The 25,540-nt window shown below is 55.6% G+C and overlaps 13 protein-coding genes across 13 annotated transcripts in view; 7 read left to right on the top strand and 6 right to left on the bottom strand.

Annotated features, from left to right (window-relative positions):
• Positions 1-603: 603 nt before the first annotated feature.
• Positions 604-1,610, top strand: BO66DRAFT_424371 (palmitoyltransferase YKT6; the record flags this gene model as incomplete). The annotated part of the gene is made up of 4 exons (XM_025650164.1): positions 604-624; positions 688-853; positions 934-1,214; positions 1,281-1,610. 4 exons carry the CDS (start codon positions 604-606, stop codon positions 1,398-1,400), a joined length of 588 nt encoding a protein of 195 aa, XP_025497952.1. The 3' UTR covers positions 1,401-1,610.
• Positions 1,611-2,888: 1,278 nt separating this feature from the next.
• Positions 2,889-3,911, top strand: BO66DRAFT_337020 (uncharacterized protein; the record flags this gene model as incomplete). Its single annotated transcript, XM_025644312.1, has 2 exons — positions 2,889-3,028; positions 3,083-3,911. The coding sequence occupies 2 exons, from the start codon at positions 2,889-2,891 to the stop codon at positions 3,909-3,911; spliced, it is 969 nt and encodes a 322-aa protein (XP_025497951.1).
• A 4,895-nt stretch (positions 3,912-8,806) lies between these two features.
• On the top strand, positions 8,807-10,280 carry BO66DRAFT_361602 (uncharacterized protein). Its single transcript, XM_025645048.1, has 3 exons — positions 8,807-9,264; positions 9,439-10,038; positions 10,114-10,280. Exons 1-3 carry the CDS (start codon positions 9,148-9,150, stop codon positions 10,150-10,152), a joined length of 756 nt encoding a protein of 251 aa, XP_025497950.1. The 5' UTR covers positions 8,807-9,147; the 3' UTR covers positions 10,153-10,280.
• Positions 10,251-11,626, bottom strand: BO66DRAFT_396409 (FabD/lysophospholipase-like protein). The gene is made up of 3 exons (XM_025648459.1): positions 11,542-11,626; positions 11,041-11,464; positions 10,251-10,991 (listed from the first exon to the last, which is right to left on the bottom strand). Exons 1-3 carry the CDS (start codon positions 11,585-11,587, stop codon positions 10,262-10,264), a joined length of 1,200 nt encoding a protein of 399 aa, XP_025497949.1. The 5' UTR covers positions 11,588-11,626; the 3' UTR covers positions 10,251-10,261.
• Positions 11,627-12,551: 925 nt separating this feature from the next.
• On the top strand, positions 12,552-13,784 carry BO66DRAFT_386080 (phosphotransferase family protein; the record flags this gene model as incomplete). Its single annotated transcript, XM_025646169.1, has 1 exon — positions 12,552-13,784. One exon carries the CDS (start codon positions 12,552-12,554, stop codon positions 13,782-13,784), a length of 1,233 nt encoding a protein of 410 aa, XP_025497948.1.
• Positions 13,785-13,942: 158 nt separating this feature from the next.
• On the top strand, positions 13,943-15,263 carry BO66DRAFT_444289 (shikimate dehydrogenase family protein; the record flags this gene model as incomplete). The annotated part of the gene is made up of 2 exons (XM_025651581.1): positions 13,943-14,867; positions 14,965-15,263. 2 exons carry the CDS (start codon positions 13,943-13,945, stop codon positions 15,261-15,263), a joined length of 1,224 nt encoding a protein of 407 aa, XP_025497947.1.
• Positions 15,264-15,389: 126 nt separating this feature from the next.
• BO66DRAFT_337005 (shikimate dehydrogenase family protein) lies at positions 15,390-16,343 on the bottom strand (the record flags this gene model as incomplete). Its single annotated transcript, XM_025644310.1, has 1 exon — positions 15,390-16,343. One exon carries the CDS (start codon positions 16,341-16,343, stop codon positions 15,390-15,392), a length of 954 nt encoding a protein of 317 aa, XP_025497946.1.
• Positions 16,344-16,660: 317 nt separating this feature from the next.
• On the top strand, positions 16,661-17,413 carry BO66DRAFT_337006 (putative pathogenesis associated protein Pep2; the record flags this gene model as incomplete). Its single annotated transcript, XM_025644311.1, has 1 exon — positions 16,661-17,413. The coding sequence occupies one exon, from the start codon at positions 16,661-16,663 to the stop codon at positions 17,411-17,413; it is 753 nt and encodes a 250-aa protein (XP_025497945.1).
• Positions 17,414-17,443: 30 nt separating this feature from the next.
• On the bottom strand, positions 17,444-19,532 carry BO66DRAFT_246628 (uncharacterized protein; the record flags this gene model as incomplete). Its single annotated transcript, XM_025642912.1, has 2 exons — positions 17,444-17,630; positions 17,683-19,532. 2 exons carry the CDS (start codon positions 19,530-19,532, stop codon positions 17,534-17,536), a joined length of 1,947 nt encoding a protein of 648 aa, XP_025497944.1. The 3' UTR covers positions 17,444-17,533.
• Positions 19,533-19,768: 236 nt separating this feature from the next.
• Positions 19,769-22,094, top strand: BO66DRAFT_336956 (putative pentafunctional AROM polypeptide; the record flags this gene model as incomplete). The annotated part of the gene is made up of 2 exons (XM_025644308.1): positions 19,769-21,829; positions 21,876-22,094. The coding sequence occupies 2 exons, from the start codon at positions 19,769-19,771 to the stop codon at positions 22,092-22,094; spliced, it is 2,280 nt and encodes a 759-aa protein (XP_025497943.1).
• BO66DRAFT_396406 (YjgH family protein) lies at positions 21,911-22,758 on the bottom strand. Its single transcript, XM_025648458.1, has one exon. It carries the CDS (start codon positions 22,627-22,629, stop codon positions 22,198-22,200), a length of 432 nt encoding a protein of 143 aa, XP_025497942.1. The 5' UTR covers positions 22,630-22,758; the 3' UTR covers positions 21,911-22,197.
• Positions 22,759-22,762: 4 nt separating this feature from the next.
• BO66DRAFT_361578 (GNAT family N-acetyltransferase) lies at positions 22,763-23,973 on the bottom strand. Its single transcript, XM_025645046.1, has 2 exons — positions 23,385-23,973; positions 22,763-23,315 (listed from the first exon to the last, which is right to left on the bottom strand). Exons 1-2 carry the CDS (start codon positions 23,867-23,869, stop codon positions 23,000-23,002), a joined length of 801 nt encoding a protein of 266 aa, XP_025497941.1. The 5' UTR covers positions 23,870-23,973; the 3' UTR covers positions 22,763-22,999.
• Positions 23,974-24,505: 532 nt separating this feature from the next.
• Positions 24,506-25,540, bottom strand: part of BO66DRAFT_406614 (uncharacterized protein) — a gene marked incomplete at both ends in the record, with an annotated part of 2,282 nt that continues 1,247 nt past the window's right edge. Inside the window, one exon of the mRNA XM_025649024.1 lies at positions 24,506-25,492. Coding sequence (XP_025497940.1) covers positions 24,506-25,492 — 987 coding nt within the window. The remainder of the gene's footprint in view (positions 25,493-25,540) is intronic.

Below are 25,540 nucleotides of genomic sequence, written 5' to 3'. Positions count from 1 at the left end.
CCGCAAATCATATCGTCCAATCATGCGTAGTCACTCATAGTGCGTTTCTCTCAATGTATACTGGGCCGGATCCGATAGAAAATCCGGCCAAGACTCGTGTTCGTAAAACAATAGAGTAGTCATTCATCTAACTTTGAAGGACTACGCCTTGTACCTGAATATATAGTTATTGCGTGATCAAAATAAAGTACTATGGCGGCGACTGCTCGCTGGAGTGAAGCATGCTGCCGGCTTGTTGTGTCGACACATGGCAGTTGTGGTACAAAGTAAATATATATCGATCAACCTAGCCACCTGCATGTGGAGTATTCTAGTGGTGGGATCTGGGATTATGAATATTTCCTTTCGTCTAGAAGAAAATTGTACCGATGAAAGATAACATGTTGAGAACTCTGCATAATAGAATTACTTCAACATGCCCCGTATCTTCCCAGATATAATTCATGACGATAGATTGAGAAAGAGCCCCGTGATGACGATCATAAAGAAAGTCACGGATGCCCCAGGCGCCAAGGCGGTGAGAAGCGCAACCTCAACCGCCTCCCCGCAAGCTTTCGGCTGGTCATCGACGTCAGCCTCACAGAACCCCCCGTCGTCGTCAACATGAAGATCGTTTACATCGGAGTGAGTGCTCCTCATCTCTTCCTTCCTTTGGCACCACTGTCTCTAACGCCTACGCCGATTTAGATCCTCCAAAATGGCCAGGCTCCCGCGGTGGAGCTCTGCGCAGAGCGTGAGCTTAGCAGCTACTCGCGCTTTACCAGGGGTAGCATTAGCGAGTTCATGACCATGTTCAGCAAGACTGTCGCCGAACGCACGAAACAAGGCCAACGACAGGATATCCAAGAGCAAGGCAAGTCTTCCGCCCGCTACATCGAGTTCTTTATCCATCTATTCCTATTCGACCATCAGCCCCTGACCGCCAGACCGCAGACTTCACATTCCACGTATACGCGCGCACCCAGGGTATCGCCGGTGTCATCATCAGTGATAACGAGTACCCTTCCCTCGCCGCTCACCAGGTCCTTTCCAAGACTCTTGACGAATTCCTCACCCTCCACCCGAACGCTGGTTCCTCGCGGGAACCGATCTCCTTCCCCTCGCTGAAGACCTACATCCAAGCCTACCAGGACCCTCACCAGGTGGACAGCATCCTCAAGATCCAGAAGGAGCTGGATGAGACGAAAATCGTACTTCACAAGACCATCGAGAGTGTGAGTGGATGGTCCTGGGTTGCAGCAGGTGGCCAGTCAGGTGACAGGGCTGACTCTCTAAACTAGGTCCTCGAACGCGGCGAAAAGATCGATGATTTGGTATCCAAGTCGGAGGGTCTGAGTGCACAGTCGAAGATGTTCTACACCTCGGCGAAGAAGCAGAACTCCTGCTGTGTGATCATGTGAGGGCGCATGGGATGACCCCGACTCGAGTCGCCAGTACAGCCCCGGCGGAAATACACCAGCGACCGATTATCATGACTTCGTTTTGAGAGCGTTTTTTGTTTGCTACAGGGCATTCGTTTGCAGTTCTGGACCAGTATTGCTTGATTCATGAATAGGGATGGGAACACCCGGGTGCTTCGAATTACGGGAGAGAAAGGCGGGGGGGGGGGGTTTAGAATAGGCATTCTTATTTGCTTTAGGGCCGAAGAGCAGCAGTCAATGCAGTGTGGGCTTCGATGATTTGACGCCGCTGTACCGAGAAGGACAGCGTAGCGACTTAAGTGGAATGTACCGCCGCCGTAGTTATTCCCGCGCTCATCCCCCTCTATTTTTGCTCGTTTCGCTGTTTTGGTCATGGCAGTGGATCGGGAAGAGGGGCATATCGACGGACCATCCTTATCTATTGAGGAAGGGCGATGCTGGCGGTGGTGATTGGTGGTAGGTTCAGGCTCACAAGTATTAGACTTATTTATTGCAAATTAGTGGGTGATTATCAGGGTTACGAACCCACTGATCCCCCAGTCGGGCCCTACCCGTGGTTCCCGCCTAGAAGTTGGGAATGGCTACGGAGTACATTTCGGCCAATTCTTCTACCGTGGAGGTGATTTTGGGCAGTGGAAAGTGCTGGGTAGTAAGCTTAGACTACTATGTGAGTACAGTTGCGAAAGATCCAATCTATACAAGCTAACTTTTCTGACTGCAGACTTCTTGCCAGTCAATCAGCGGTGAAAAAAGAGTCCGATTAAGCAGCCCTGAGGCCAGCCTCACGCCCCTCGTCTGGTCATGGCCCAATAGCGAACTCCACCCCCTGAGGACTGCCCCTCCCCCCTCTTCCTCACCTGCACTTCACCAAAGTCGTGTTCGTCTTCTAGAACACGATCCACACCCACAACCAACAGCCTCAGTTTCCATTATGTAGCAGCATCGGCCTGGGGCTGCCTATCATTTTTTATGCCCGAGGCTACCCGGGTGCCGGCCCGGTTGGCTTCCATTGGTCACACCCGCCGAAGATGCCCTCGCTCCGAACGGATATTGTTCCTTGTTGCCAGCCAGTGCCAGTGCTTAGGTATCGTGCACTGTGGGAATTATTGACGTTGCTCAACCTTGGGATACGCCCATTACCTTATTTTGTTCGGCTTTATTATTTTATTATCACGCTGGGCCCCCGCGGTGACCCTCTCCGTTTCGTCGCCCGCCTGCTACTTCCATTCCTTTCATATCCAGTTCAGCGTTACGTTCTAGCGATTTGTATGCATCCATAGGTGAGTACTACCCTATACTCTATATTGCCCGTGTGCATGTCTGACTGACTGGATATCAGATACCCTTACTACTACACCATTCTTTCCACGCCTCTCCTTTGTTCGTAGGATAGCCTGAGAATATCTCTTTTGTTGGAACCACCGTCACCTTTCTAGGGCCAGGGGTGCCCTTCTACTCAACGTCACCATGGATCATGATTTCGTTCTCCAGCAGACGCTCCCGTGGAGCTTACAGCGCAATCGGTTGGCAGAACTTCTGACGGCGGATTTCACGGTTGCTGCAGGCTCAGCAGCTTTGGTCACTCCGGCCGTGATGATTCTGGATAGGTACAGCTCACCTGGCTTCTAGAGAGCAAATGCACCCATTGACTTTCAAATTAGACTGGTGGTGGAAAAGTCCTCTCACAATCAACCTCTTCTGCCGGCATTTCGTCGACATCTGTGGCTCTCTATCACGCAACCTGCGACCTTCCTTACCTCGCGACCCAGTCTGCTCGTCTGGTCCCTCTACACCGCAACCTTTGCCGCGGCTAATGCCACCGAGACCGTCCTCAGCGAGGTCTATCCACACATCGACCACGCCCTTGCCACGACGTCGACCTTCTTAACCACGTTCGTGGTTAACTCCTCCGTTGGCATCTGGAAGGACGTCAAGTTCGCTCAACTTTTCGGCCACAACCACAACACCAGCACCGCGGGGACAACCACACCCCCACCCCCGGCAGCGGCATCAACTCCGGCGGCAGCAGCAGCAGCTACCAAACCCACCGCTGCTGCAGCCGCCGCGGCATCCCAAAGCAAGATCCTCCGCTCTGTCACCCGCTCTATTCCCTTCGCTACCTACTCCGCCTTCCTCATCCGCGACGCCCTGACGATTTTCGGCTCCTTCAGCCTCCCGGCGATGGTCTCCGCCTCAATCCCAGACTCGGTGGCTTCGAGCGAATACGCCAAGATCCTCCTGGCGCAATTGGCCATCCCAGCCTCGATCCAACTCATCAGTACCCCGATCCATCTGCTTGGGTTGGACCTCTACAACCGACGCATGGCGATTCCGGCTGCAGACCGAATGGCGCGGGTGAGTCGGGATTGGATCGGGGCGTCGCTGACGCGGATGTGTCGCATCATTCCCGCCTTCGGTATCGGTGGGTTTGCCAATACCGAGGGGCGGGCCTATCTCCATGAGCAACTGCGGCTGTCCGGTGAGGAGTGAAACAATCCCAACCACTTCGGATGGCCTTGTCTATCTCAACCACTAAGCATGCAAAATCCAATCCCTGAGTGACTCAATTGGACAGCCATCATAAGAACCTGGATTGTGACAACCACAAACAAACAATCGGGATTCTGCGACCGAGTTCGGCGATGACTCGGTGAAGAGGGGGAAGTGAGTCGTGTTTCCGGCGCGGGGCGGAGCGGGTGCGCGCGCGCGTGTTTGCCCTTCTTTCCTCAATCAGGTTAAGCGGCACGTGGTCAGGCGGAGATCTGGCCGGGAAACTCACACCGCCCGGCAAACCTCACTCCGCCCTACAAACAAAACAGGTTGCCCGACGCGTGATGCTTCTGGCCCTAACCCTGTCAAACTACTGTAACGGGCAATTATCGAGGCGGTGTCCGCCCCCCACCGCTCACTCCCACTGCCAGCCACCGACCGGGCCGGTGCAGGGCCGGATGAATTGGAACATCAACAAAACTGCCACGCCCTTCTATCCCCGGGATCATTCGACTGCCGGCATTGGGGATGCGAATCAATTGGCGGGGGAGGGGCTGACAAGAACCGTGCTCCGAGATCGGTGATTCTATAACGCGTGCAGCTTCATCAGTGCTCGTCGTCATCTCAAAGGCACGACGATCAGCTACAAATAGAAATATGGACCTCTCCTGTGGCTGTGTTCCCCCGGGTGGCAACGACATGTTGCTGTTTTTAGGCTATGCTGGCATAGTCTACCAGAGTATACTCGCTTGAGGTGACGATCGAACCGTTCGGGATAACCTACTGTTTTTAGTATAGTATTTCCTACTGTTCAAGAATCTATACGGAGTACTTTACTACAAATTCTCGTCACTGTAATAATCGCCGGTAGTGTTGCCTAGGTAGCTGACTGATCCCTGCCCACGTCTCTAACCCGCATGATCCGGATAGCCACCAGATAGCCACAACCATCCGCTGGCTGTAATGCCAGACTCTTGACTCTATGCCGGCAACGCAGCAGAAAATACCTCGGATGGTTGCCGATACCTTGCCGGTGTCAGTCACTCTTCCGATTTGATCCTCCTTCCGGCTCTAAACGAACCGCTACGGCAGATAAGCTGTCTTGCCAGATATGTCCGGGTGACAGGTTTCCTGCTTCAATGCGGTCGAGCCCACATATTCTATTCAGCTTCATTCGACATATAAGGTGCAATACTCCTGTCAAATGGCAGTGATAAGGTGTGCTGGTTCGGACGGCTCGGATGCACTCACCAACGATAACATTACGGCTTGAAATGATTTTGAACAGAGCCTTTTATGTCGGTGCAGATGGACCGGAAGCCCGGACTCATCTCTTCTGTCATGACTTCCATGAGGGATGCAAGACGTGCTGCGGTCCAGAATTTCTTCCCATGTATCATTGAATGCTTACTCTTGCAAGTTCCCTCATGGTTGAGACCACATACTGGTAGTTCGCTGTACCTCTGGTAGATTGCAGCGTGCCTCTAGGCCAGGAGCTCGATTAATCGCGCCGTAGCATCATAATCACCCTCTACTTGTCAACGGTTGGCAAGGCCCTACGCTTACTGACTCACAAACTCCATTACAGTGCCTATCTCATGCCAAGTATTGGAAGATAGTGTTGATTCTCGTCTCTAACATGCACTCAGTAGAGAAATCTGGAGACTACCACACTTTTGAAGACAGCGTAGGAGGATAACTCGGCATCGACTCACTATGCACAGCTCTCGGGCATTGTAAATGTAGCACTTTGTTTCATGTTGTCCTGCGCTCACATTCTATGGGTACTGGTCCCGCTGCACCGCTACAATACTACATCGCATCCCATCGGTCTGCCTGTCTTCACGAAAACTTCCTTTCCAGGTCTGGAGAGAGCACAGCAGATTGACATTTTTCTTTCCATTTCAACATGCAGTTCTTTCATGCCATCCAGCCGCGATGTCAAAGGGGGTACAGGTCCGGATACTATGATGGCGCGATATACCCCCGGGTGTCGCCGAGCATACAATGCATCACTGAGCAGGTCCATTCTGATCCTTTTGGCTAGAATTGCACCAGAAACAAAAGTATCTGGCTTCAGCCATTCTCGTCCATGCGCTCGCGAAATTAGAGGAAATGCTTAATTGTGTAGCCTTCTCTAGGCTAGTTGCAGCCCCTGACTGGTTTTCTGGGGGCTTGAGCATTCCAACTGAAGACCTGCAAGAACGTTCCGGTGCTGGATGGCCCAAGCGGTTGTTTGATCCCTCGTGTCTTTCAGAGGGTATTAGAAGTGCAATCTCAATTCTAGCCATCGTCATGTTATTCTAAACTATGAAGAAATCCTACACGGGCTATAGTCCTTCGCCTCCGTGTAATTGACTCATGTTGCGTAGCACTAATGACTCCATCGCATGGCACCTTTCCACTTCGCTGATGACGCTGGAGCAACCCGTCCCCTACTTGCGAGCGGACATGACATCGAGAAGTTCAAGAGGTGCACTGCTATGACTGGCTCTCAAGCGATTAAGGATAAAGTCTCCTCATAAGACACAATATCTTTAAATGGTTGTGAAATCAATCAATCCGCAAAAGTTCACAGTGCTAACTTTCAAGTCCATCAACGCGCTCACACCGGCTACGAATAGCGTGCGCATCGAGGCTCCCCCCTTGAACAACTACAATGTTCACAGACCCACTGACTCTGGCAAGTCTGGTTACTCACAGGTCGCATAGGAGCAGAATTATCGAATCGTGGTCCCCACGTCTAGGTTCGTGCCAATGGCATACTGTGCACAGCGTGGCGTCCAGAGCCCGGAGAGCTAAAAGCATCATTTGGGGAGCGGCACATACCATAGATTGAACTGCCCCTCATAAAAATGAGATGTGGATGGAGGCAGCGCGGGCAGTGAAGGGTCCTTCCGGGTTGGGACGGAGTATTGTATCCGAGTCATGGGGCCCAACTCTCTGTCCTCGAGTCTCTGTTCACTTCCCTGAGGCGAAGGCTTCAAGCTTCACATTCTCATTTGTTTCTCCCTCCTGGTCCCACACCACCTCCGTTCATCTGCTTCTTACGTCTACTCCACTCGGCTCCGATCACGATCTGGTGGAAGAAGTGGGGGCATCCGGCCCGCTAGCCGTGTCCGAACTCCAAGATCACCTTACGAACGGGTCCCGCTGGACCACTATCAAGGGACCTACTGACGGAATGGACTTATTTAGAGTCAGTATTCTAGCTTCGGTTGAACCACAAAATCCCGGAGAGATACATACAGGTTGATAATCAGTCACAGAAGATGATACGTCAGAGATGCTCCACCCCCGATCTCTTATGTGGTGGTGTTAAGCTTATCGGGCAACCTTTCGGGGATCGGTCGAACGAACTGGATCGCAGATTTCGCCCGAACCGAAATCTTATATAACCTTTGGTTGATTTGACTCTGACAGTGATAGTGAACTATAGTCTCTGAAAACCGACCACAAAAAAAAAGTCCAGGGTCAGAGCCAAACGTATGGAGAGAGAACCTGTGTCTTCGAAAAGTCATTGTCATTACGTGGGGAGAAGTGCCCCTTCTTGATAAACGCTGGTTTGATTGGCTCCGTCAAGGCTGTTCGCGGAAAGTCTCGGCATTACGTAGCGAAATGTCGGTCTGATCCCATGTCTGACGCTATGATGTTCAGGACGAAGGGGGCCCGCCTTTATGGGTATGCATGTGTTGGTGAGGCGACTCACGTGCAAGGAGCTGTGAGACTCGATTGCTTCAGAAGATGAACAAAAAGTCGGTAGTGCCTAACTACCTACTTCGGAATCATGCTTGGCTCCCTCTCGAAGAGATCCGTTTCCTACATCTCCATCATCCAAACCTACATCTCCATCATCCAAAACGCAGCTCTAACTCCATACGCAATGCCACAATGTTTTCTGTAAGGAGCTTATGTCTGAGAATTGAAGGTGATTTTCTTGGCGCTCGTCGAGCGGTGAGCATCTTCCGCATCTCTGTGCTTTTGATGTCGACGGTGGTTCCAAGCGAAGAGGTTCCGTTGACTCAATGGGAATGACCTACGGTACTCCGAAAGAATCGAAACTATGCTGTGTGCCAGGTCTTCTCATTGACTCGCGGTCCCGAGACACCACTTCTGTCACGAGTCCGGCCGTTATGAAATCATTCGTGGTACGAGGAATTCCTGGAAATCCATCATCCACCCGACACAAGAACCCAAAATATGCTTAGGAGGCATGCAGCACCAATGCACGAGGACGACAGACGCAGTGTGTGAAGCGGCCAGAGCCGGAGCAATTCGAAAAGAAGATGCAACAACTGATCAGGATGATGCGACTCTGAAAAGGACGTGGGGAGTGGTGGGAAATGCCGAAGCCAGCCTGGGAGAGGGAAGTACGGAGTACCGTCAGTCAAATGGACTTTTGTCACTCCTCATCGGTAACAACTTGCAGCCCCTGAAGTCAAGGATTCTCGTATAGGTAAGATCTGGCGTCGACGTGTCCAATAAAGAAGTGGAAGCCATGCATCATCGATCAATGTTTCTGCAATCTTTGGGCCACGATAAGCCCTGCTGTATCGACCGCAGCTGATAGGCTCAGTAGGAAGCATGATAACCCCGGCACAACCTGCCGGAAATTGCCTAGCCAGCTGGGCAATGACCAAACGAGGTCGATCTGCAGCGCGTGATTGGTTCAAGGACCTCAATGAGTCCCGTGACTCTGGCCCCGCCTACGCGTCGAACTCCTAAAAGCGGGATAGTCTTGGACGTCACGGGCGGCGGAGTAGGACTTGCCTGATTGGGACGAATGGGCTGGGCCGGGCTTACAGACGGGGATGTACTGGGGGTACTGGGGGTTGTTCAGGGTTGGTACTCCGGAATCTGACCAAACGATGGCGTCGGTATAAGTCTTTCACTCTACCCTCATCCATTCACCCTCTTCCTCTCTCCTCTCTCCCTCTCACAATTCACCCTGCACCCATTTCAAGAACCCAGTCTCATCTGTTTGGTCGTCTCTCAGTATCACCTCAATTCTCCCTCCCCTCCCTCTCTCTCTCACTGCTCTCTTTCCTCTACTCTTGTCAGTCCGGTCGACTCCCATCAATAGATGGCGATCTCGCTTATTCCCCTCCGCCGCCATTCTCACGCATACACCATTGCCCTCTCGCAACCTATTCGCAGACACAGTAGGAATTGAATTGAGAATCCCATTGACCTACGTTCTGTTCTTGATATCTTCTTCATCAACGTCAACGTCATCATGGCAATCGAGGTCCTCCCTCTCACTAAAGCGGATATCCCCGCGGCCGTAGAATGCATCCAGAAAGCATTTGCCGATGATCCATTCTTCCGCTGGGTATTCAACAAGAGATCTGGGGTAAGTATGTCTCCATTCGGAGAAGAGAGGGATTCGAGGCAGCGATGACCCCCCTTCCCCCATCGCTACCGCTTCCCTTTCCCTCCGAATGATGTATGATAAGGATACATGTAGAGCCACGCCCATTTCCCATTCCTACCCAAGACCCATCAATAACACGCGAAACCCCCCCAGTTCAATCTCCACCGCAACGCCGCCTCGATGGCCGCCCATTTCCAATACGGACTCTCCTGCCAAGCGCCCATCTACATCGCCAAAGCGACCTCCCCGACGAGTGCCACCGACGACGACAAGGCCGCCTTGCTCTCGAGCGACAACGACAACGAGAGCAACGGTAACGGAAACGCCATCGCGGGCGTGTGCTGGTGGTTCCCACCGCAACCGGCGGATGAGCCCGTGACGTGGACGGTGTGGGCGCAGGACTGGCTCCTCTCCTTCCGCCAGCTGCTGTTCAACATCCGCTTCGGCGGGCGCGGCGGGCTCAACGTGCGGCGGTACTGGCAGTGGAAGCAGCGGCAGGAGCGCACCCACGCCCGCATCTGGACCGACCCCCGCGGCTACTACTTCTGCAACGTGCTGGCCGTCAACTCGGCCATGCGCGGCATGGGCGTCGGCCGCAAGCTGGTCGAGGCGGTCACCCACAAGGCCGATCTCGAGGGCATGCCCTGCTACCTGGAGAGCTCCAAGGGGTTCCCCAATCTGGTCATCTATGAGAAGTTGGGGTTCGAGTTGGTCGAGGAGATTGAGTGTCTTGATGGGAGGGATGCTTGCAAGGTATGTGCTTTTTTTCTTGGGGGGGGGGGGGGGCTCTGGGTCTTGTGCAGGTAGAGACTAACTTATGCTGTGTAGCTGTATTGTATGATCCGTCAGCCGAAGAAGGCGGATTAAGTGTCTGCAATGGTTGACTTTACCGTACTGGGGTTATTTTCTGGGTCAATTCGGGATAATGAATCAATCGTGTTGCTTGCTAGCTAGCATTACACATGAGCGCTCACCATCACAAATCAGACACCCTACACTTTCTATGAACCTCGTCTCCACTTCCCTCTGCCCCCTCCTCCAGACGGCCTCGTAAAGCTTCAGCCGCCTGCTTCACTTGCACCTGGACCCCAAACTCCGACAAATAGCCTATAGTCCGCGCCTTGAGCTGCCCCAGCTTCTTGTAATCATCCAACCGCACATCCGCCACGCCCTGCTCAACATTGAACCGGAAATAGACCCCGGGACCCGGGTACCGGTAGAACTGGCGCTCCAACTCGTCCGCCACCGCCTCGCAACTCGTCGCCAGGTCCTTCTGCGCGCGGATCGTGTTGAGCGGCAAGGAGGGCGCCACCCACCGCTGCAGCCACCCGGCCTCCGTCACGGGACTGATGGACTTCTTGCCCGTCCCGATGCTCACCACGCAGCCCACGACCCTCTCCGGCGCGAACACCCTCTTCGCCTCGCGCAGCAGCACCCTGGTGGGGTTGTTCGCCCCGAGCGCGCCGTCCACGAACTCTGCTTCGTGGTAGTCATCGTCATCCCGCTTGATGGTCTTCCGCCGGAAGAAGATCGGCGCCGCGGAGGTGGCGCGCGCCGCCTCGCAGATGGTGATCCCCTTCGGAAGGCGGAGCGGCGAGTCGGCTGAATCCGATGCCGACGATGCGCTATTGTCGTCGCGGTCGTCGTAAGAGCGGAAGAGGTACGGTGGGCCGGTGATGTCGGTGGTGTTCTTCGCGCATACGAACCTATACCCTGGCGTTAGAAGGGAGCTGGGGCAGGCAGATCGAAACCTACACTTTACACCCACCGCCGCTCTCCTCGAGCAACATCTCCTCCGACCCCAGCGCGATCCCCTCATCTCCATCCCTTCCAGCTTGGACGTCAGTAGGAGTAGGAGTAGACGCATACCGCCCCACCAGCCCCGCAATCGCGGCCTCGAGTCTCGTCGCCTTGAACCGCCCATCCTGCCACGGCCACTTCCGTGCCTCGGCCCCGAAGATCACCTCCGACAGCGCCATGTACTCGTCGATGGACTCCTGGACCGAAAGCCGCAGTCGGCCCAGGAGGATGGCGATCAGTCCGCCGGTACTGGTGCCCGCAATCATGTCGAAGACGTCGCAGGGTTTCGGGGTGGTGGGTAGGGCGGATTGGTGCTGCAGGTCGAGCATCAGTTGCTGGAGGATGTAGAGGGAGCTGAGGCCGCGGACGCCGCCGCCGTCTTTTCGTGGCATGGTGGAAGTGTTAGTTGGGGGTGTTTTGGGGGGTGGAGGTTTGGGTAGGTAGGGTTGGGCTTACCGAGGGAGAGGAGATGGAGGGGTTTGGTGGGTTCTTCGGTGGGCATTGGATCGTACTGCACTTTTACATGTGGGTTGAATATACCTGAGCGCTATAATGGTTTCTATTGAGCGTTGGACGAAGATCATTCTTATACTTATAGCAATCATAAAGGAGGGTTGATGGGTGATGAGGCTGAAGTATAAGCGCTGAGCTTGGCGCCGGGGGTGGGGTTGAGTTTGAGATTATTTTTTGGTAGGCCAGCCACTTCCATCTGTTTTTGAGTCCCATTGTACTTTCATGATGAGCGCTTCCCAATTCGATCAAGATGAGTTATTGTGGTTATGCTGATCACTGGATCTGGCTGTTAAGACAAGGGTATAAGCGCGCTGTTGCACGCACTAGGTACTCTGTGGCTCCGTGGGGTGCCAAGAAAACGTTTGTAAGTTTAGCTTCAACTGACTATATCTCCGAGGGAGAAGGTCAGTCAATCAATCAAGATGTAAATTATGGAAACCTCAATAGAGCCGCTGAGCGATTCTACACAATCAACCAGGTAAAAACACGTGAACGGTCAAGCCCTGCGGATCGGACCGACAGCGGAGTCGGAAGATGACCGCTGATAAGCATGGGTCGATGAGATGATAACGTTAACGCATGAGTCGATATGAGCCATATGTTTTTGTCCATTCTGAGTATAGATAGGACTTCTTAGTGTAAGCTTACTGCTTTAGTTCCAATGCTTGGCCAATGGTACCTACTTGACAGGCAATGTTATATCCCAGCTAGACTAAGCTGGCTAGTAAATTGCTTCTGACAAGACTATGAGATATGGCGTGAACACTGAATTTAGCCTCGTCTGGCGATAAATATCTCACTTTCATAAGTATCCCACGTTTCCACTGCTTACTTCGATCTCTACCAACATTTCTTTCTCAAACGTAATCACATCTTCTCCATCATCGCTTGTTCGTCAAGCAAAGAAACATAACTATCCCAACCCAATCCCTTCGTCAAGCACATCTTCGGACATGAGCACCGCCGACAGCTACCTCCCTCCGGCGCTGAGCGCGGAAAGCATCACCGCATTGATCCTCTCCCTCTCCCTCCCCACCCCCACCAGCATCACCCCCCTCGAAGTAAGAGCCGCTTTTCACTCGATCTATCTCATCACCTTCGCCGCATCACCCACCACGAAGATCCCCGCCCGCCCCAACCCCGACGGCAGCACGACGCTCGTCCTCCGCGTCTCCGGACGCCAACTCCCGCGCATCAAGACCCTCAACGAAGTGGGCGTCATGACCTGGGTCCGGACACACACCTCCATCCCCGTGCCCGCCATCCTCCACCACGACGCCACCGAGACCAACCCGATCGGCCACGAGTTCACTCTCCTCGAAAAAGCCCCCGGCGTCAGCCTCGACACGATCTACCCGACCCTATCCGAGGCGCCCAAAACGCACCTGGTCCGCCAGCTCGCCGACTACCTCATCGAACTGCACACCCACCCCTGGACGGACGGATACGTGGGGGGTCTCACCCTCTCCGCGTCCGGCGAAGTCGCGCAGGGCCCGCCCATCGACGAAACCTACTGGCAGATGCCCGACCTGGAGAAATACTGGTCTTCATCCACTGTCCCTGTAACGAGTCTGGAGACCCTCAACCCCACCCCGCCCGACGGGTTCACGGACTACGTGGCCTTCACCGTCGGCTGTCTGGACCGGTACCTCCACGCCATCGACATCCACCCCGCCCTGGAACCCTACCGGGATCTGGTCCGCCGCGTCCGCGCCTTCAGGGAGGCGATACAGCGGCCCGAGAATGCGGCCCGGCTGAACGAGGTCCCGTATGTGCTCGCGCACAAGGACCTGCACTGCGCGAATATCATGTGCGATCCGACGCAGCCGGGGTGTCCGATCACCGCGGTGCTGGACTGGGAGTTCAGCGGGGTGGTGGCGGCGCCGCGGTGGAATCCGGTGCGGGCGTTTCTGTGGAATGGGCGGGAGGGGGAGGAGAATAAGGCGGAGCGGAACCGGTTGGAGGCGGTGTTTGAGGAGGTGGTGAGGCGGGAGAAGGGGGCGGAGTGGGTGCTGGCGGAGATGAAGTGGCGGAGTCCGTTGCAGGAGGAGGTCCAGAAGGTCGTGAATCACCTGCGCGCGATCGTCGAGGTGGTTCCCCGGGGGCAGGCGGGGGAGAGAGCTGGGCTGTGGAGGACGGTTGTGGAGGAGGGAATGAGTTGTGTGGATGGTGGGATGGTGGACTAGTAGATGCTGCCATACCCGCCCGGCTATCTACTTTACCCGTTCTGTACTATAAATCTTTCCCCTCTACATCACCACACCACATGCCACCTCCAACAGCTTCGCACTTCTTCAGCGGTAACTTATCTATCTCTCTTACTCGATCTTCATCCTCCCGAAAAATGACCACCCCCCAAACCTACCACATCTTCGGCCAAACCCTCGCCACCAGCCTCTCCCCGACCCTCCACAACGCCGCCTTCGCCCACCACCGCCTCCCCCACCACTACACCATCCAAGAATGCCCCTCCCTCGCCGCCGTGCAACACCTGATCAATGCCCCCACCTTTGGCGGCGCCAGCGTCACCATGCCGCACAAGCTGGCCGCCTTCCCGCTGTGCGATGCAGTCAGCGACGCCGCGCGACAGATCGGGGCGATCAACACCCTGATCGCGGAGACGCGGGACGGGAAACGTGTAATCACCGGCGACAATACCGACTGGCGGGGGCTGTACGAGCTCGTGGTGGAGTATCTCGCTGGTTGTCTCAGTTCCAGTCGCGACGATGAAGTCGGAGCCGGTGGTGGTCCCGCCACTTCGCTCAATCCGGGCCTCACCTCCAGAAAAACAGGCCTCGTCCTCGGGGCGGGCGGTGCAGCCCGCGCCGCAGTCTACGCTCTCCTGCAGGCGAACTTCGCCCGGATTGTGGTCGCCAACCGGACGGTCGATAAGGCGGGCACGATTGTTCGGGATTTCGAGGGGTTAGCGGGGCCCAATGGAGCAACATGCGAGCTGGTGGCCGTGGAGTACCCGATTCCTGCGGTGGAAAGGGTGAGACCGGATGTCGTGATCGGGACGGTGCCGGGGGATGTGGTCGTGGAGGCGGATGTAGAGGGGCTGTTCGCGGGACAGGAGCACGAGCACGGGCACGGCTTGGTGGTGGAGATGGCGTACAAGCCCCGGGTGACGGGGTTGATGCGCGCGGGGCAGCAGGCCGGCTGGGAGGTGCAGGATGGGCTGGAGGTGTTGTTGAGGCAGGGGTTTGTGCAGTATTCCCTGTGGACGGGGAGGGAGGCCCCTGTGGAGGTGATGCGGGGGAGTATTGAAGGTATTGGGAGTATTGCGGGGAGGGTATAGAGGTATGCATACTTTAGAAAGGAATCAAACCCGAATAAAATGTACAGTACACCGCACTAAACCTCCAGGGGAAGATCCTACAAGCCCAACCCCTCCACCAACAGCTCTCACGCCCTCATCCGCCTCCGCCATCGAGCGCGAGAACAGCTCCATCGACAACCACCCTTCAAACTTGAGTTCTTTCAAAAACGCCCTCGCCCCCTCCACAACAGGCAGATATACCCGCCCTTCTCCTGCTCAAACAAGAACAATCTCGCATTCCGACTCCAGCTCATCCTCGCCGGCTGACCCTCCAGGCGCGGCCGACGGACATGGACGCGATGGCGGGGATGCAGGGCATGGTGGCTGGTTGTGGGATTTTAGTTGAAAATGGTAGGTTGGAGTGATTCGTGCGGTCAATGGGACCCAGATGGGATTGAATACTCGGGGACTATATACGTCGACGACTTCTTACCCATCTCACCACCACGGCTATATCCACGCCCGATCAGCATCAAAAATTGATAGCCGGACTCTCCTCCGCCGCCCGCCGCAGCACCGCCCACGCCTCCTCCACCGGGAGATCGCGGCTCGCCTCCTCCCCGCACCACAGCCGGTACTGCTCGTGGATCTGATGGCCGATGATCTCCGTCCCCTCCACCGTCGTCCACCCATGCCGTTCCGCCGCCTTCAGGAACCGCGTCCGCCGCGGCTTGAAGCACATATCCAGCAGCACGCCTTTCCCGTTGGTTTCTACGGACGTAGAGGCAGATGCCGGGGCAGAAGCCAGGAACGCCTCCACAATCGCATGCACCTCGACTTCCTCCGGGGCAGTCGGCTCCGCATCCGGCACCGTGCCAACCACATAGAACGGCCGCTCCGGCAGCGCAGCCACCTGCTCCACCTGCGTCACATGCACGAGCCCCAATCTCCCGCTGTACACCCTGTGACACTCGTCCACGAGCTCCCTCACCTCACCTGCATCCCGGTTGACGATGTAAATCGTGGGGCATTTCAACTCGGCGTGGAGCGCATACACCGCCGCGCGAGCAGCGCCACCCGCCCCGATGATCGCCGCCGGCTTCCCCCTGCCGGACGCGCTGGCCCCCTCCAGGCAGCCCAGGACCCCGCGCCAGTCGGTGTTCGTGCCGCGGAGGGCGCCGTCCGCGGTGCGGTAGACGTTGTTGCACGCGCCCAACGTCACGGCGGGCTCGTCCAGCCCGTCCAGGTGCGCCATGATCGTCCGCTTGTAGGGCATGGTGACCACGGCGCCGCCGCTGAAGGTCGGCGCCCGGAACAGCGCCATCGCTTCTTCCACGGTGGCGCACTCGCGGGCGTAGAAGTGCCAGTCCGAGTGGCCCAGGGCGCGGAAGATGTGGTTGTGCATAGGAGGCGCGATGGAGTGGGTTACGCCTATGCCCACGAGGTAGGAGAATTTGTCGGGCGAGGGTTGAGGTGGGGGGTCCATTTTTGGTGTGTGATGGGAGCGAGGATGGGAAGATAAATTGAGGGTGAGGATTGATGATAGTTTAGTAATTTTCGTGGTGGGTTCGTTGGATGTGGTATGTATTGTCAGTGGCAGGCTTAAATGGCTCTCGTCTCGGGGATGAGTATACCCGCACACGGGAAGAGTCTCTCCCGATGGCCAGCGACGGCATGGGGGATTTGCGAACCTTAAAAACGTCTACTGCACCCCACGGCGTTCCCCGCACTCTCTTCATGCATACAAAGTCCCAGAATCTGTTACATCAGAATCGAGCGCCGGTTGCAATACACATACCCTCAATGCCAGATTTACACTCCCTCCCCGCCGGTTCGCGCCCGGAACATGCCATCCGCAACAACGGGCCCCGCGACCTCGCCCTGGAGCGATACATGCTCCGCGAGCTCGCCGAGGGCTGGCCCTGCTACCGCGACGCCTGCGAGTGGGAGAACCTGCGCTCCATCTTCCACCCGGACGCCCACATCTACACGACCTGGACGGGGCTGACCCACCACCGGGCCTTCATCGAGGCCTCGCAGGCCGGCATGGACAACGGCGCCTTCATCATGCACCGCATCCACGGCAGCACCACCGACATCGACCCCGCGGCTACCCGCGCCGTCACCAAGATGAAGGCGACGATCACGCAGCGCTTCGCCGGGCTGCCCTGCCACGCCGGCGGCGTGTGTGAGGCCGACGCCGAGAGTGACTGCCGCTTTATCTTCTTCTGGCAAAAGGTGCAGGCTGACGACCCCGACCACCCGGAGTTGGGCGGCCAGTGGCGCGCCGTCTTTGTCCGGCATTGGTACGAGAAGGATAAACTGGTCCCCGTGACCCCGGATCGGGTGCCGGTGTTGGATCACGAGCGGCTGCGCGCGTACCCGCCGGGTTATCGTCATTTGGCGTATCTGCAGGAGCAGACGATGGGGGTGAAGGTGCTGCTCGATCTGCCGGGCCATCGCAGGGAAGGGGACAGTGTGAATGGGCAGAAGCATGATTTGTTGTATTGGCAGGCCAAGGAGTGGCTGGATGGGAAGGAGATGAGTTGGGTGTGATTGTTTTGCCCGGAGCTTGTATCGCCTTTTTGGTCTGACTCATCGTTGTACTGGATAAAGCGATACTTAGGAATCAATGATCGCAAATGAATGACTGCTCTCTGCCAGTTACTCTGCCCCTCAAGTATCCTCGGGTATATACTGAAGCTGCTCGAGGAAGTCTGTGTCCATGTTGCCCGCATAGAAGCCCAGGTTTTCCGCGAATGTGGGTTCGTGTCTAACAGATTTGTTAGTGGTCGAACAATACAGCGTGGTTGCAGAAGACATACCTGCTGGCTGGGATCGACGTCATGATCTCTTCGAACAATGCATCAAAGTCCTCGGTTTCCTGTGTCTGCACTGGTTGGGTCGCCAAAGCTCCAGAAACATTCCAAGCGGACGTCGGAATCTGGGGTATGACTGGTGCAACCACCATATCACGACGTTCTACTGCTGAGCCTGGCACTTGCCAGGCGGGCGTATCGAGAGGAGGAACAGACGAAATGCTTGTTACTCGGTGTCTGAACAGTGGTACCTCCGAGTCCTGGCGGGCGCCGCCAGCGACATCTTCGAGCTTCAGCATGTCCACATGACGAGAAACTCGATCTTTCAGCTGTTCCGCTTCGTCACTTCCAAAGCATCGGGATGAGGTCTCTAAAGACTTTCTGGCCTGGGATGTGAAGCAACGAAGCAGTGGAGTTGAGCTGGCATTGTCGGTAATCTCCACGTAGTCATCAAGCAGGTTGACCATCGTGCGCACGTTCCGAGCCGTCTCTGAGGCTGCGGAAGCATCCTCCAGCTTGCCCTGCTCGACCAGGTGTAACAAGGCGAAAGATGAAGTGAGATGAAGGATCAATAGAGGGGGCGTAGCATATTCCCGGCCCTTGTATGGGTGTTGCTCGGATATCTGCTTCTGTAAGCGTTGCAAGTCTACAAAGACCTCATGTGCAGAGATGACGCCCGAGGTGCACAGCGGCAGGCGATTGAGGATCCGCATGAACTTGTGGATCATGTTGAAAGTGCTTAGAGCACGAAGAGGGCTCTTCGAATTGAATCGCGTTTCCGAACCCCGGACTCGTCTCGTCATGGTCCAAGTGTCCCATTCATCCACGTCATCCTCGTCAACCTGTGCACAGACCTGGTGTTCTGGTCCGAGTGAAGCTGGTGATTTGTGGACCAGAGCCGATATGATCCCGTCAAGAAAGGTACAGCCAACAAAAGCATGCTTGGAACGGTGATTCCGCGCTGGCGCGGGCAAGACGGCGAGTAATCGGGTCGCGTGTCCGACAAGCACCCATGCCGGATCGAGATCTCCCCGGTCAAGATGACAGAGGACGAGGATGAGGAGGGCTTGGATATGGCTCAGTTCTGTTTTCTCATAGTTCCCGATGAGTCGCACTTGAATCGACTGCTGTATTTTCGAGCGGAGCGATCGGGTCATGGTAGATGTGTAGGCAATAATGGCCCAGAGCACGAGACGACACGCAGAGTCTCTTGGTGAGCCCGAGTGGGTATGCATAACGCGCAGGATGTCTCTGCGTTCGACTATCGGAAACCAGCAATGGGTGTGAAGGAAGTAGGAATCCACCAACTCGGGTGTGTTATCTGGAAGTGGCAGATCCAGTAATATCGGAGCATGTTGTGGTGGAGTGTCTTCCCGCTGTTGTTCTTCTCTCCTTTCCATCTCCATCTGCTCTCCTTCTTCTCCTTCACCCAAGCAGTTCTCCACCAGATCCTCTCCCAGCCCGTCATCATCCAAGTCAATGTCGCCTGCATCATCTCCAGCCTCTGCTTGACTCAAGTAAATAACCTCTTTGGCGAGCTTTGACCTCCTCCAACGGTCGGCCAACTCACTGCAAGCGAGACGCTTACCCTCCCGAGCACCTCGGACGATACGCTGCAGCGTGCTCTCACTATTAGGAACCCGGTCGAGGATAATCCCGAGCGCGACCTCCAAGCTCCTCACATATCCCGATTGCAACCCTCTTCGTCGACTGCTATTTTGATACGTGCACGTCCGGTTTGCCGCCTGACAGATGGAGCACACGGGCTGCTCGCCGCCGCACTTGGACTTCCGACGCCGACATTGGTCACACGCCCGGCCAATGCGCTTTCTCTTCGACAATCTGGGATTTGGCATGACATAGAAACCCACAGACTGCAATGCATGAACCTGACAGACAGCATTGTGCACCCAGATGTCTCGTCTGATTCGGATCCCGGGACGTCATGTGATCGGTTAGGACTTTAAGCGATGGCAAATTTCGGTGATTCCAACTTCACTGACAGACAGATTGAGATCACGATATACTATCTGTTTGTCCCAACTACTAAAGTCCAATGTCTGAGTATCATCGCGCACCCTCCTAGCCGACGATGGCACCAGGAATCTCTCCTCCCTACTCCCCACCACATTCCGGGAGTGTGACCTCCACCAGGCGGTACAGTCCCGATGCAACACTCGTACTGGTCGGATTTGTCGGGGCGGGCAAGAAGACGCTGGGGATCATCGCCTCTGTCGCACTCCGCCGTCGCTTTATTGACTTTGATACCGTGTTCCGTCAAGAAACACAGACTTCGCCTCAGGAGTACATCGCACAGCATGGTTCTACGCGATACCGTGAATTAGAATTGAAGCTGACTCAACGACTCCTGGAACAACATCATGTCGGCTGTGTGATTGTTGGTTTGGGATGGCTGGCCACCCGCCAACAGCAAGAGCTACTAAGCACGTTCGCCCAGGAGCACCCTGTCGTATATGTCAGGAGAGATCGGTCGGATCTGCAACGAACTCTTAACGTCGATCAGGAAAAGTTCCATCATCTTTTTGCAGTGGGGAACGCATTCTTCGAGGCTTGCTCCAACTTTGACTTCTACAATCTGACCCAAAGTACGGCAGGTGGTGATGGCATTCCAGAAGCTGTTCATATGCGACTTAGAAAGGCCGGAAGAGTTTTCATTGCCTTCCTCGAACGCATTTACGGTCGAGCCACCTGCAGCGTGTACTCAGCCAACCCATTTATCGAGGGTTTTACACATGCTTTGCAAATTCCTATTAGCTGGCTAGAGGAATCTTACCCGGACCATGCACAGCTGGACTGTGGGGCAGATGCCTTAGCCATCTTAATCGACGTTTATTCCCGACACAGAACCACGGAGCTAGCCGAGAGCTTATCACAGCACATGGCTACTGTCCGAATGTATGCCAGAGTTCCGGTTCTCGTGGAGATCGCAGATGCAAATCAACTTGAGCCTGTGGAGTATCACAACCTCCTGAAACAACTTCTCAGACTAGTACCAGATGCTCTCGCATGCTCTCTTGGCAGTTCTCCGGAACATCTGCAAACTATAATCGACACGAAAGGCTACGTCAAGGCAATTGCTACCTATCACATATCGGGCCCATTGTCATTGCAGAGGTCAACAGGTGTTTCTTCGGAACTCAAGAAAGCTGAAGAGTTTGGCTTCGACGTTCTACGAATCACTGGGGAGTCAACAGTTGAGATTGATAACCTGGCTTGTATCGCACTACGTCAAAGTCTAGCCAACGTGACTAAAATTCCGATAATTGCCTACCACAAGGGAAATCTAGGCAGGGCGAGTGTTCACTTGAACCCAATTCTATCACCCGTGATGCTCCCTCACATGCAAAGCGAGGGAAGCTCGCTGCAGTCCGCCGAACAGGCTCTCACAACTTGTAATTTGAGGCCCAGAAAGCTGTTCACGATATTTGGCCAAAACGTGGCGCAAAGCCTCTCTCCAGCAATGCATAATGCCGCCTATGCTGCTTGTGGTCTGCCACATCAGTATGGCAGCGTGCAGTCTGGAGTCTTCGATGAGGTTATCCATCTTTTCGCCGATGCCAACCATGGTGGTGTCGCAATCTCACTACCGTACAAAACCGAAGTGCTTCCTCATTTGGATGAAATAAGCCGAGAGGCAAGGGACATTCACGCTGTGAATACTGTGGTCCTGGAACAGAGCGTCTCAGAGACTGGGCAGCCCAGCAGAAAGCTCAAAGGATACAATACAGACTATATTGGTATCATGGCTGGAATCGACAAGAACCTGTCACCAGCCAATGCCATTCGTGCCGGTACATCGGCCTTGATTATTGGGGCCGGCGGTATGGCCCGTGCCGCGATCTATGCTTGCCTGCAGCTGGGTGTGCAGCATATCTGCCTTTACAACAGGACAGCTTCTAACGCAGAGAAGCTTGCGGAGTATTATCGTGACTGGGCTGCGTTGTCGGAGTCGGCTACTGGCCTTCGTATGGGGGTTTTATGTTCGGCGAATGAGCCTTGGCCCCGACATCTGCGACAGCCTACCATCGTCGTGTCTTGCTTACCTGCTCTTGAGATTGGCAGTCAATCACCCGTAACTCTGCAGTTACCTGAGCAGTGGCTCCAGAGTAGCACGGGCGGAGTCTTTGTGGATGTAAGTTGTTCTTGCCTCCTTGCAGACACAAACTAATGCAAAACAGGTTTCGTACGGGAAGCATCAAACGGTGGTACGGACATCAATGAACGACAGGGCCTCGAAAGGATGGGTGGTCGTTGATGGCTTAGTGGTTCTGCTGGAACAGGGCGTCGCTCAGTATGAGCTTTTCACCAAACGACCGGCACCGGTACATGTTATGAGGCGCACCATACAACAACAGTCACAAGGTCTCTATCCAACTTCGCCCAGAGTTTCGACTTGAGGCTTGTATATACACTTCCAATGATGATGCAATGATCCCTGTTTCCCAGACCTGCACCACAGACATTCTATGCATCCGATGCAGCCCTCGTCGATGACATCGACTAGTCTACCGCAATAGCGTCCACCTCGATCTCGACCAGCATGTCGGGGTCGATGAACCCATTGTGCACCACAATCATGGTCGCAGCTGCTCCAATCGGCGTGTCGCTACTGCTAGCATTTTCCTTGCCCAGAATCTCCTTGAATCCCTCCCCCACGGCGCGACAGTCCTCCCGCCGACTAACGAACATCTTCACACGCACGATGTCTTCGGGACCGCGTCCCCCCATGGCTTTGACGGCTTTGATGCATTCCTGTAGCGCCACGCGCGTCTGTTGCTTTGCGTCGTCGGGGAAAAGAATCTGCGGGATGCTTGTGGTGGGGTCGACGGAGGTTGTGCCGGAGACGAAGATGTGTTGGCCGTGGCGGACGGCGCGATAGTAGCCGATGAGGCCCTCGAAGGGGGAGTCTGTGGCGTAGCACTGCTTCGACATTTGTGTATGACTTGGTGGGAGAGAGAGTAGGTGAGAGGTGAGAGGTGAGTGGTGAGTGGTGAATGTGGGTGACAGTGGGTTGACGAGAGAGAAAGAAGTAAACAGGATCTTGCACGGCAATATCTTACAACATATATAAACAGCTGAACATGAGATACAAGTACTTGCTGTCTCTACAAGACATTTATACACCCTATGACTCATTCACAGCGAGCACTGACCCTATCTCCTCTTGGCGGGACAACTGGCCAGCCTCATGAATCGGATAGGATGCAATCCAGAGCCAAACGCTACTTCTCTCACCTCAACACGAGGTCAACAAGCTATATACAAAATTCCAATCCCAAAACCCTGGTTGCAAGCAACCCGATTAATCCTTCAATCCCCCGCTCTGCTCTCCAGCCGGATCCCTCCTCTCCCGCATCATCATCACCCACCGCTGCCGCTCGCTCCGGCCCCCCAGCTCCGCGAAATCCAACTCCAACACCTCCAGATCCCGCCACCCATACTTCCGATAAACGGGGTACCCTTCCTCCGTCGCCTCCAGATACACCCGCGCATTCCGCGCATCCGCTCGCTCCAACCCCCACCGCAGCAACCCCGACGCCACGCCTTGGCCTTGTGCTTCGGGCAGCGTCGCCAGGAATTCGAGAACTGCCCCCTCCCCCTTATCATTAGCGTGATCCCTCCCCCCCACCTTACTGACAACAACAACAATACCAAGAAGAAGAAAAAGGAGGAGGATGAGGCAACACCAAGGAAGAAGATGGGGGGAAAACGCACCGAAATCCCCCTCCCGCAGATACTTCGCCTTCAAGCGCTCCAATTCCCCCCAGAACCGGGAGTGGACGGCCAGGTTGGTGCCGGGGGGGAGGGCCCCGACCCCGTCCCCGTCCCCGGCCCGTCGGAAGGCGGTGACGAGGTCCTGGTTTGCGGGGGAGAGTGCAATTGCACCGGAGCTGGCGGGGGCGGGGGCGCGGGGGCCGGGGACCGTCCAGCGCGCGTAGCCGACCACCGCGCCGGTGGCGGGATCCTCGGCGACGAGGAGGTGGGAGGCGCCGTCGGCGAGCTTGGTCAGGGTGCGGGCGAGCTTGAGCGGGTAGGTGGCCCGGCGGTCGAGGGCGGGGAACAGGTTGCGCCAGAACGGGGTGGGCTCGAAGGCGGTGATGTTGATGTGGGCGAGGTGCGGGGCGTCGGGTTCGGTGGCGCGGCGGATGGTGTATGTTTTTGGGGGGGGCATTTTGGTGGTTGTGGTTGGTGGTGTTGTTGTGAGGAATGAGTTATATGATGAAAACTCAGGGTTAGGGACGGTGCAATCTTATAGTAAGTAATCTACGGGTGGAAGGGCAAGCGGAGGCGGGGACGCAAGAAGGAAATTAGTGGGGTTTATGTGCAAGGGCAAATCCATTTTCCATACGGGGGGGGGGGGCTATATGGTGGGAGTGATAAGCGTGGATCGAACTTCGTAAGGCGTGGTTTGCGTGTGTCTGGGCCCAGAAGCATTCCTTAGATTGAGTCATGTAATAAGACGATGATTGGATACATGTGGACACTTGGATGGATGGGGACTAGACCTGTGGGGATTGACAGGCTGTCGGTGAATACGCACTCCAGTCGGACAAGTCAGACACACGAACAGGGAGAAAACTACTACAGTAATGTCTCAAGAACAATGTAAGAACCTGTTGGAGTCTAACGAATGTAAAACAGTGGAATAAAATACATCAGAACATGCGGGATGCCCCTCCCTTTGTACTAAATGAGTGAGTGGTATCGAGTATGTGATACAACGAGTGACAGAACTTTCGGTGAACATATTCAGGGGGAAGCGTGAAATAGAGACATGATGTTTTTAAGAGAATGGTGGGCCGGACCCTTACAGGATCAAGGCCAGGAGAGCCACAAGACCAGAGAAGACCGAAAAGACGCCAGCGTAAGGTGCGGCCTGGGGTGCTGCAGCCCCGGTGAACAGAACACCGGTTGATGATGCCGACGGTGCAGCCGGGGGTAAGTTGTAGCGGAGAGTGGGTTCATAGGCATCGACGCCCGTGGAGTGGCGACTAACAACGCTCGTAACCGCGGTGGGGACGGCGAATGACGAGGGAGTGGTGGCAGAGGACTGTGCCACGTACACGGGGATCACGTGGAAAGTGGAATCTTGTTGAATCGTGATGCTGGACGCTATCTTGTCCATGACAACCGGCTCCGTGCAGGTCGGAGCGGCAGTCGTCATCGCACTCTGCACAACACTCGTCGCGGACGGCTCAGAGCCAGGAACGTGGTGAGCTTCATCCAGGTTGGGAGTGAAGGGGTTGGTTGGGGCCGCGGCCTCGTGGGTGGGGTTAGACTGCGCAGCAGACTTGGTAGGCTCACTCGGGGCGGGGGCGGAGTGAGTAGGTGCAGGAGCTTCAGTGGCCACAGCGTCAACCTTGGGGGCTACTGTGGATTCGGTGGGAAGGGTGCGTGTCACCGTACGAACGACCTCTTGAACAGTAGGTTCGCACGATGTCGAAGCCTTGGCCTCGGGCTGCTTGGGAGGGTCATCCGCATGGGGCTCTGCCTTAGGTTCCTCCGGTTTGGTCTCCTCATGTGCTGGCTCCGGAGCAGGCGCGGGAGCAGGCTCAGGATCGTGCTTGGGCTCGGGAGCAGGGGCCGGATCCTCGTGCTTCGGTTCCGGAGCAGGTGCAGGAGTGTCATGCTTCGGCTCTGGAGCTGGCTCGGGGTCGTGCTTGGGCTCGGGAGCAGGGGCTGGATCCTCATGCTTCGGTTCCGGAGCAGGTGCAGGAGTGTCATGCTTCGGCTCTGGAGCCGGCTCGGGGTCGTGCTTGGGTTCTGGCGCAGGCGCCGGGGCTTCATGCTTGGGCTCCGGGACTGGCTCAGGAGCTGGCTCAGGTGCAGGCGCGGGAGCAGG

Source organism: Aspergillus aculeatinus (genome assembly GCF_003184765.1).
Source record: "Aspergillus aculeatinus CBS 121060 unplaced genomic scaffold BO66scaffold_88, whole genome shotgun sequence".
Classification (NCBI taxonomy): Eukaryota; Fungi; Ascomycota; class Eurotiomycetes; order Eurotiales; family Aspergillaceae; genus Aspergillus; species Aspergillus aculeatinus.
The sequence above is the reverse complement of the archived record's forward strand: the minus strand, read 5'-3'. Positions and strand labels throughout refer to the sequence as shown.